This window comes from Anser brachyrhynchus (assembly GCF_964034855.1).
Source record: "Anser brachyrhynchus genome assembly, chromosome: 18".
Taxonomy (NCBI): Eukaryota; Metazoa; Chordata; class Aves; order Anseriformes; family Anatidae; genus Anser; species Anser brachyrhynchus.
Window position 1 is genome coordinate 9,136,937 of NC_137711.1, and position 11,299 is coordinate 9,148,235.

Sequence of the window (11,299 nt, forward strand, 5' to 3'; positions counted from 1 at the left end):
CGCTGGAGCTCCAGGCATTAGAAACTACCAGAAAAGCTTTACCAGGACAAAAATAACAGGCTAAAACATGGAGCATCCAGGCCAGGAAGGTCTGACCAAGTTAGCCCAGGCAATCCCGAGCACACAAGTTCCTATGGGAGTTTTACAGCCCTACCTACACCAAGCTCCGGCAGTGTAATGCGCTGAGGAGCGAACACACAAAATTTACCGCGCTTTCTGAACTGGAAAAAGGAGGGAGGAAGCTTTGCGCTTCGCCTTCAGCCATTAAGAGAACAAAAGCCTCTGATGTTCTCTGTGGCTGTGTTGATCTCTCCCTCTGCCACAAAGCTCAACTTCCAAGGAGAAGCTACAGGGAGCGACAAGAACAAATGAATTTGAAAAGAGCTCAGATGAAACATTACCTGGAGTCAGAAAGCACTCCTCCAGTAATATCAAACCTCACATGCTGAGGAAAACCAAACGGCCTTTAATAAATAGCAGGTCTTAGTCCAGCAATACATAATCAGGCAGATTAGTGAAAAACTGATTAGACAAAAGTCCCACGACATGGTCTAGTGACCACACCTGGACATGGTCACTGAAACCAGAGGGCTGAATTGTGTTAAGCAAAATCTTCCCCCACCCACCCCGTGCCTTTAATCAGAGGAGGAAGAAAAGCTGTTTGAAAAGCACTCTGACAGGTGTGAGGAAGATAAGCTAGAGGCAGATCACACAGACAACAGCATTTAGAAAAGAGGAGATTGTGGATTATCACCATGAATACGCAGGAGCTCCATTCTGTATAGCAGAGCATGTCGTTATTAGTAATACTACTTATCCCTCTTACAGCATTTTAAGCTTTCAAAGTGCTATACAAATACTAATCACTAAGCGAAGGTGCCAAAGCATCCCCTCCATGTCCTGCTGATTGCACAGACTGAAAGCACAGTAAGTACAACATACAGAATGGCAAACACAAGCCTGAACAATCACCGCAGTTAATAATATTACAAAAAAGATTGTGTTCTAAAGGGAAAGGTATCAGTCAGTGTGCATTCATTAGTAAACTATTCTTGTCTAATGCTGTGGAAGCAGCACCACACTTGGAGCAACAGATACTGCTAGGAGGAATTGGAGCAGATGGGAAATGGAGATGAAGACAAACATCCACCAGAGAAGACTTGGGAAACCTTTGCAGATATACTGGGGAGCAAAAGGTGAAGCCAGGGCAAAGATTTAAGAGCAGGAAGGGGGGAAATCCAGTAAGCAACTGGCCATCAGAAGGGCTGATCAGGACACAAGCTCATTTCTTGGCAATAGGAGTGAGGAACAAATTACATTAATTTCACGTAATGAGAGGAAACTTGCCAAATTTGTTGAACACTGGTTAGGAAGATTAAGTGAATTAATCCTGCCTTGTTCTTGAATACTTGAGCTGTCCAGCAGCACTTGCTACAGAAGTGCTCAGCAGAATGCACAAAAAGGCCAAGTCTGTAATAGTACGGAATGATCCTTCATGCAGTGACACGGAGGATAACCAGGATCTCCGCTGTACAAATGTTAATTACTGCAGCTGCTGAACACCTCCAGGAAAGGACTGCAGGATCCCACCCACTCTGTTCAGGGTCACTGGATTTTGAAGCACAGGTGCTCTGCATCAAGGCAAACTCTGTCCTAAGCACCCATCCATAACTGGTGCTATTAAAAACACATCATGCTTGACCCTCTTAGACCATCTCTTCTACTGAAACAGTACCATAAAACCCAGCTTTCTGATCTCAGCTTTGAGTCAAATATAAATAGAAAAGAAAATCTATTTATTGACAAATACCTCTCTATTTCTGATGCAAAAAAGGACACAGAGAACCACTGCTCTGTTCCTAGAACACAATTATAGCAGAAGCTAGATGAGCTCCCTGAAAAAGTGCAGAACAAACTCAAGTGTGCTTTTCACACAAATCCTATATGGTCCCTTCATTTCCCTGCCAGGTAATAGCTGCGCTGTCTCCAAGGCAACTGGGTTTTTAACTTCCTCAGTTTACAGAAGAGGAACTCAGCACTGTGTTAAATGAAATTATCTTAAAGTTCATTCCCGGTTTACCGTTTCACCAGTTAATACAGAACACACTACAGGCGCCAGTAGAAGATCGTCTGGTCCATTGTGAATGGGGGAATACATCAAGCAGTGAAGAGGTCCCAAGTTTTTCTTTTCCAAAGCCCTGGCGAAGCATCCTGTGGGCAACCCAGCCCCCAGCAAGAAAAACTTAAAGTGCAATTCATCATAAGTAGCCAAGATTTTCATACCTATTTACTGATTCACAGTACTTTTTTATGCATCAAATGCTCAAATGGTCTGTTTAAACAGCTTGACTCACAAAACCTATCAGAGATTCAGAGTTCTCTATGCATACTATCCAACCAAATAAGACTTCATGAGATTTGTACTTCTGGCTCCTTCTAGAAGTTTTGACCATTTCCCCCCCCCCTTTTCAGCTGAAGAAAATAAGCAGAATCCTAGCAAGAGAGGGGAGAAAAGAAGTGATGGATGACAGAAATAATTCTGGAAACGCTAAAGTCTCACCCTTTGTCATCTGCCTGGTATCAGAGTTTCAGCCCCAGCCGACAAATAGACACAGCCTAATTCTGATACCTTCGAGACACCACATTTGAGTTTGGGCCATCAAAATTGGGATTCATTTAGCAAGGAAGACTCTCCAGCTGGCATTTTCTTCATTCACATTGCTGTTTTTGAAAGATTTACTTTAGGAGACCAAGTCCAGTGTGTATCAGTGTCACTGGAAACATCACCATGATCCTCAGTAGCACCTGATTATGCTTTAGCTCCTTTTCCCACACAACACTTGAAGTGAACAATGCACAGCAGAATTGGCTTACACTGCAAGAGAAAGTCATAGGAAACATCACAGGAAGCTGCCTCTTCCCCATTCATTCCATAGAAAACTTGGTCAAAGGCTGCCAAAGTTTTACTAAATTAATATTCTTATTTTTCTATTTTATCTCCTTGTGTTTGATCAGAACTACTGCCTCAGGAAATTCCCTGGTTTAAATTATCATTCTTAAAACTGATATTTCCCAAATCTCTTCTCATCAGATATCTGGCATTTATGCACTTTATATGCCTCTCTGGGACAGCAGAAATATGCTTTCTCTTCTCTAAAATCTAACCACTTCTTTGCAACAGACTGTAATACTACTGGTTTCCTCCAGTGAACTTGGGATATGTTTTGGATGTTTAAAATTCAAGGGAACAGCTGTCAAGTGAGATGATAATTGTGCTGTCAGTGTACACAACGAGAATTAGTGAAATTACCCTCCAACAAATGCATGCTATATGATCTCCTAAGTCAAAAAATAGGTTTCCTTATCACTTAGAAATGGAGACAAGAATTGCAATAAGAAACATTTATCTGAAAGATGCAGTGAACCAAATGCTTTCCTGGAAGGCGTGGTAAAACACATATTTAAGATAGAGCAGCTGAGGCCATCTGACACCACGGCAGCACAGTGGCATCACTTCCAGACTTCAGATCATTTGAGAAAGACTCCAGGGAGCAACCGCAATTTTGCAGCCTTCAGAAGAGTTTGTGGCACTGAAAGTACCATCAAAGAGGAGCTGGCTTGCATTGATATCTTTCTGGATTTCAGGATGAGAAGGAAGGACAGACAGTCCTAACCAACCATGAGTGGGAAGCAGCAATTGCCACAAGCAAGGATGCGCTTGGGAAATGCCACCCCTTGTGCCTGCTCTAATGGTGCCCAGTGGGAGCTGAGAAATTGCCACAAAAATAAAGACATGCAACCTCCCAGTGCACAAAACAAGACACACTTCTTCTTAGCAGTCCTCAAAATAGTCTTGAGTTTTGTGGTGGGACGGGGAAGAGATTGCAATAGCCTATGCTGCTGGTGGCCAGAGATGCTTCAGACACAAAGCTCTCCATGTGCAAATCCCAGAAGCAGAGACATCTGAATACTGTGCTTCCACCCTGCCTGCTCCAATCAGCGTTAATGCCCCTGAAACTTCAGAACGAGATTGCAGACATCTAAAGAGCCTGCACATCTATTAAGCTGAAAACTGGGTATTGTTAGACTCCTCTCCTTTTCCGTTCCAAGTCTTTTGGTACAGAGTCATCCTGGCTCATAAGAGCAGATGCCATAAATCAAAAGGAGTCCAAATCCCTCAAAGCTTCAGGACTGATCTCTTGAGCAATACCTTGAAGGTCACAAGAACTTTCAGGATCAATCCTGAAAAGCAGTTGCAGGGACAAGCAGGGATGTCCTAGACTCATAGAACAAGGTGGACACAGCACCAAGCCAGGAGGACTGAAATATAAAGATCATAGCAATTCATTAAAAAAAATAAACCACTCAAATAAGTAAACAAACATTTTGGAACACAGTCCAGCTTCAAACAAGTGATTTACCAGCTGCAACTGGAAAAAAATAAACAGCAATTTCCACATTCTGTAGAAAATCTTAATAAGTCAAAAACAAGAAAAGCATAAAAATTGGGAAATGGCACGTGAAATTGTTGCATTTGTCCTGTGGATTTTCCCAACAGCAATTGTACACAGCTGAATGCTCCCATTGCCCACCCAGGAGCAAATCCTTCCATGCCTCAGGCAACTTTCATGCTGATATATTCCTCATTACTTCTCATAACAGAAAGGCAGAAATCAAGCCCCACCTTTCAGTTATTAAACAGCCATTAATTATCATTTCTGCTGCACTTCAATTGCTTCCTCTTCTATTGAAATCACAAGCCTGAAGATTTTGTCCCTCCATCACAACCAGTCAGTAATGAGCAAAGAACCATGGAGCCATTGGAGGCTTTGTAAACTGAAATTATTCCATATTTTCCCAAGATACACTAAGTCTCAAGAAAGAACTTCTTAATTACAGGAACTTTAGGAAGGAAAACCACACCACCTTCCACCAAGGGACACATGGACTGGCAGCTGGGGCAAGGCAAATTGCAAGTTAGAAATAGGAGCCAGGATGAGAAGCAGCAAAACAAGACAGAAATCCTCATTCTGTGTTTTTTTTTTTTATAGGGAGGTTTAGATATCCAAATGAGTTCTGAGAAGTATTTGTCTTTTCATAGTTTCATGGGGGAAAAAAAAGAATTCTCTATCTGAAAAAAAAAGCAATTGCCAGTCAATGATAGAGCTACACCTTGAGAAGCTTACAGTCAGAACAAGGAGCCTTACACAGTCCAAATGCCACTGGCCTTATTTAGTCAAAATTTAAACCAAAATCAGTGAGTCCTGCCCGGTCAGACACAAGCTTTAGCTCAATATATGCAACTTTATCTATCTCAATGAAAATAAAGCTGCTCACATTTTTGAGCAAAACTGCCTTTTGCTAGGAAGTTGGATTTGAATCCAGGTTAATTTTTTTTTCCACAAAGATGCCTGTACTGACTTTATGAGCTGTGGTTTCTCATAGTGGTTTTTGGAGTAAGACAACCCTTCCTGCCAGAGAAAGGGTGAGGAGGAAGGAAAAAAAAAGAAATAAGATCATTTTCCAACCACCAATAAAGCAGAGAAACAGAAGGCTGTAAGTGAACAGCTGGAAAGTTAATAATTGTGTCTTTCACTGCATCTCATGGTTTAATCAACCTAGATTTTATTGTGTCAGCCTCAAGAACGTTTGACAAGGAGTAGTGACAAGTTACTCAGAAGGCTACTTGACAGGACAAACTTCCTTGGCCCACACCAGCCATGAGACTGTACAGCAGATACAAGAGGCAGAAGAAACCATAAGGTCCAGTACAGTTTTTTAATTATTTGTTTTGAAAAAAAGAAAAACCACCTCCACAGGCTCCTCTCCCCATTATAGCCAGGTCCACCTGAGGCCACACAGAGGAGGTGAGACCATTGCCTATACAACCAGAGGTTTATACCATAAGGTGCAAGACATTCCTGTGCCTGGTACTACTGATGCTGTTCCATGACTGCCCCAGTTGGTTCAGTCAGTGCTCACAGACAGCAGAAAGAAAAGGGCACGTATCAGAGTCTGATCCCCAAACAACTCTACCCAAAGCTCCTCCAGCTGCTGACTCTGCTGTGCTCCAGCTCCTCTTTGAAGAGGCAAACTGCCCAGCTCCAGCTTACCCCATGCAGGCAGCGTTTCACAGCAGCAGCTGCTCCAAGGCTGGTTCCTACTACTCTGCACCAACCCCATGGCACTTACCAGCAGCAGAAAATTAAGATGTGCATTGTCTAAGCAATTGACCAGAAGCCTCCTAAGCAAATATTTTAGCTGAATTACTAACAAGATCATTTTGTTTCTCCTAAACATCACATTTTGATCACTTAACAAGGTCATTTTCCTTATTAAAGTTTCCTGCAACACAGCTAAGGTGCTCTGTGAAGACACAGCTTGATGTTATACAGTGAATAAATATTACACTCACAGAGCTGATCTTTTATCAACTCAGTTGTCAATTACTGCTATGTTTTGCTGCCTTAGGAATTCCACTCACCCCCACACCTTGCCCCCCTGCCCCCAACAGGCCTTTCTATTCAGTAGACTCATTTCTGAGTTCTGCAATAACACTTTAGAACTTGAAGAATAAAAAATTTTTTCATCTTCGCAAGTCTGATCTTTTACCAAAAGCACGATGTAGACAACAGATAGAAAAACTGACAAATTGATAAAATGCAAAGAACGTGGGACTGTAGCAGCAGCTTATTCCCAAGTAAAAAAATCCTTTAAGGTCTGGCCAGATTAATTACCCTACTGTAGTCATCAGTAACTTCCCACTCATTATTACAGGCTTTCGGTATAGTCAGATGTTAAGAAAAACTATAGTAGGAAAGCACACAGCATTAACCCACCCTTTTTATTGCCATTTCCATGGAACAAGAAAGAAAAAGGAGGATGGATAGCTGGGAGAGACCACAAGTTAGGGGAAATGCTGCAGAGCAGGGTGGGCACAACCCAGACCCTCCCCAGAAAAAATAAATCAGCTTCTCAAGAAGTTCAGAGCAGCATGTGCTGATGGTTGCACACCACCTGGGCTTCACATCAGCAAGGGGAAAACAGCATGTGGGTTTGGATTATATCTTAGCCAGAGCTGCATAGCTTTGAAGCTTACACTCCAAAAGAGGGGTATGTTCCTGTAATTCATCTGGCTGTTCCTGCAGAACATTTGGGTTGGTTTGCTTTTTTGTGTGTCTTCATTCCAATTTTCCTTTCCTCTTCCTTACTGCTGCTCACTATAAGTGTCCCAACAGGTGGCATTACAAACTGAAACCTGCAGTCTTTCATCCACATGACTACCTGGCCAGGGAAAAGCAATCTTCAGAAGAATTTATTACTCCTGTCCCTTATCAGGGGAAAGCAGGTGCAAGAGAAGCATTCATAATCACTGAGGGACCCTCAATTTGGAAAATTGCTGCTTATTGCATAGCATAATCATGAACCCTTACATCTTAGATTTGTTTGCTGGAGCTACTCACATACATTTAGGGTATTTTAGGGTGTTACAGCAACATAAGAGCAGAAATTATATATACACACACATGCCCATTTGCACATTCAGGTGTGTGTATACGCGTATATCTACACAAATAAAACATTTGCTCTGGAAATTCCTAGGCTGAGCAGTGGATCAGTACATTCAAATGACACTTTTATTTGTGCTAAATCACCCATAGCATTAAGAAGAAATATATTTAAGACTGTATAAATCACATATCAAAGATTACCAGCCTTGTAAGAGTTGCAGGAGCATCTTCATTATGAAACCTGGAAAATCCTCACCATTAAAGCCCCCAGAGACTCCCAAACCTGCTGAGAACAGGCAGATGAAGCAGCAGAGGCAGATAAGGGCTGGCTCTCACAGTAACCTTCTCCCTGTGCCCAAAGTACACAAGCACTTTGAAGGACAGACCGAAGCTCTGGACAAGATCCTGCCATAGATTTTCCTGAGACTCAAAGCCACAGACATTTTCTTCCTAGCAGCTTTTTGCTAAAAAAAAAAAGTTCCCTTTCGTAACTGCTCCTTGCCTTTTCAACCTATAGGGAATACTGGCAGAAAAAGCTTTCCTACTTTGTGCAGGGGAAGCTGATGATGTTAAAAATTCATGGCACATTTTCAAGTCTTCAGAAACCCTTGCTTTCAGATGGATCTTGGTTCTCTATCAATAAAGCCAAAAAACTTCCTTTTCAAATCAGTCTTCCTCTTCACTTTTCCTTCTCCTTGATACAAATTTAGAGAAGTAACCACAGGCAGCTGCTGGCACCAGTCCTTTGCAGGGAAAAGAGCTACTTCCATAAAACAAATAAATTGCTACCTGCATCTTTCTTTAATACGTCTCAACGGTCCCATCCGTCAGACATCACTTCAAACACAAGTCCAGTCCTGTGCCGCTGCAGCTGGAGTCATAGTTTATTTGAACACACACACCTGAAGTCAGAGCAGCCTTTCTTCATCACCTCATGCCTATCTCCTTTCCCATGTGATGTTTCCCCCTTATTTTGTCCCATTAACATTTTATCACGGAGCACTGATCAGCCGAAGCAGTCATCCCAGTGGCAGACAAAAATCATATGCATTCCAGCCAGAGGAGATACACTTCAGTATAAGTCACGTAACCACAGTATGGTTATATTTAAATACCTTTAATTTATTACAAAAATACTTTGATCAGCCAACAGAGGTCCTCCAGCCCTGACGGGGAGCATAGAGAACTGCACGTCGCAGGATCGAAGAAGAAGAGCAATATGGCAAATGAAACAGATGCTAACGAAGAGCTGCAAAACAAGGGGGAAAAGGACAAAACCACCACCTTTATGGTTATTCCCCAGTAGCCATATACTAATCCTACTCTCTAATTAGCAGACAATTCAACCTCGATAACAAACAATGCAACACTTCAAATACTTGCTGCTTGTTCTCCCAGGAGGGAGTCTACAGGGCCTGTAGATTAAGTTAGTGTTTGAAGATTAAAAAAAAAAAGAAGAAGTGCAGAGACAAATTGGAAGAAATCCAGAAAAGAGAAGAAAAAGAGACTGAAGACCTAACCTGACAGGAAAACAAACAAAAATACCTGGCAGAGCTAAAAAGGAGGTTTGAAAAGGGAAGTGAAGTGTTTCGATGACAGAGGGGCTTAATGGATTAGGTGCTCCTTCTGGGAACACAAGCTTTAGCCTGATTAGATAACACACTCTACCCACAACTCCATTAAAGCCAGAATCAAGCCTTTAGAAGAATAAAGGAAATCAAAATATTTGACAACAGGAAACCAATAAGGCAAGGAACTACAAGAAATCCCCATTTGTTTTCCAGTCCCTGCTGCTTTTCTTTCCAGAACACCTCTAGAGGCAGCTCCCCATGTTCAAGTCAACCGAAGTCTTTCAGTACACAGGCAGAACCCTTTGGGCTCTCAGCTTCGTGGCGCTGGATCATCTCTGAAATAAAGATCAGAGCCAACTGCAGTGTGGCAAAGCCCCCCTGATGTCATACCTAATGCATGGGTGTTCACTGGGACTTGATACATCTCTACACATCCCCATCTTTATGGGAATAAACCTGATTCTAGGGAAAAAAAAATATTAATTTCGCAGTGATGAGTCTCAGGTGGAAATTGTTTAAGTGTTTTTTGTAGTTTTTTGTAATTAAATATGTAGAAGAAAGCTGTGCAACAAAGCATTACCACAGAAAGCAATAAAACAGAAGAAAAGCTATCTTCCACACCCTGATGCTAATTTAAGAGCAAATGGTTTAGGGAAGTGTTACAGCACATATGAAAAAAAGAGGCTCTGAACAAAGCTCCATCACAGATTAAACAGCACGGCACAAGAAGAAATGTCTATAATGTCAGAAATTCCAGTATTAACCAACCTGGTAGAAATTTGCAAGCTTTTCTAGGATTAATGACCTATTCCATTCGTGAAGTCCCCAGATTCAAAGCAGTTCACATACCAGATGAAAAACAACCAACAGCAATAGTATCATATCAAGTCCCCATTCTCCCCAGACCTCCTTTCTAATATGCTTAGATGGCTCCCATCATTCTTATTCTAATATCCGGTGGCAGAGTTGTACTGTACTAATAAAATCAATAAAATCAATAAAATCAATAAATCACGGAATGACTTAATCAACATCATGCTATGAGTAAAAATCCCACCAGAAATATCAGACAAGTTCCACAGATTCACCCTTCTCCCTGCAGAATACAGAGAAAATGGGAACTCAAAGCATTCTTTGAATGCTAGCAGACTTGGGCTGCTACAGACCAAAGGCAGACACCCCATGAACAGCCTCAATTCCCTTTGCTCAGTTCTTCACATTGCATTTTCTTGCTATGTGACCAAAACTAAAGAGAACCATGGTCCCAAGAGGAGGAACAACAGCTAGGTAGAGATTTCAGTAGCATCTGAAGAACCAGCAAAAGAATACGTGGGGGAAACAGCTCTGCAAAGCCCTGGGGCAAGCAGCAGGGGTATGAAGCAAGTTGAGCTTCTCTTTTTCATTCTCCTTCCTTAAAACCAGTTGAGTTAGGGATTCAGACATGTCTCATCCTGAAACCTTTTTACAGGATCTACGTGGGGGCTTTTACTTGCTGATCAGTATCTAAACATAGTAAAAATAACAATTCTGTGTTATTATTTCAGATCCTCTTACCGATGAGCAACGTGCATTCATCCTAATGATCTCAACATCTCGCTATTGTGGCTGTTTAGCACACAAGATTGTTCGCAAGAACTAGGCTTCATTTTCCTGTTCATTATTGCAGGGCTCCTCAGACGCACCAGGCTCCTGGCAGCGCTTTGTTGTGCCGTTACAAGAAGAGAAAACAGCTCATCATTTATTCTGGAAGAAAAAAAACACCATCAACGAGACTTTTTTGGTCACAGCAGCAGCCCAGAAAGCTGTCAGAAGCAACCTTTTGTCTCTTAGTTAATCTGCACTAGGAAACAGGGAAGGGAAGGCAAAAGCTTAAAGTTGCTTCTAATAAATGGATGAGCACCCACCTCTCAGCTGAGAGATGCTTCCCCTCCTCAGCAACACGTGCTGCCCAGGACAGCGTGCTGGTCCCCAGCCTGGTCTGATTAACACCAATCCAGCACTGCAGGTGTTTCACAATGTGATTAATTAGGCATATAGGGTTGAACTCCTGGTGCACTCTAGAGAGAACATTAGTTGGCATCACCTGTGATGTTCCCAATTGCGTCTCTGTCTCCTAATAGAGCCTCTTCTGTTCTTAACAGCCCAGCTATTAGGAAGCCAAAGATGCAGTAATTATTTAGGGTCCAATCAGCAAGAAAATCTGATTAGTTACATAGA

The 11,299-nt window shown here is 42.0% G+C and overlaps 1 protein-coding gene across 2 annotated transcripts in view; it reads right to left on the reverse strand.

Moving 5' to 3' along the window:
• The window catches only part of LOC308179890 (uncharacterized protein), a 140,500-nt gene extending 129,433 nt beyond the window's left edge, over positions 1 to 11,067 (reverse strand). The window contains exons 1-2 of one of the 2 annotated variants that reach the window (XM_080560707.1): positions 10,987 to 11,067; positions 10,637 to 10,825 (exon numbers count right to left, since the gene is read on the reverse strand). Coding sequence is in view for 1 of the 2 variants with exons in the window: in XM_080560704.1 (XP_080416830.1) it covers positions 10,637 to 10,657 (21 nt within the window). In the remaining variant the exon portion in view is untranslated. The remainder of the gene's footprint in view (positions 1 to 10,636; positions 10,826 to 10,986) is intronic. The other variant, XM_080560704.1, reaches the window with a different exon arrangement.
• Positions 11,068 to 11,299: the final 232 nt, after the last annotated feature.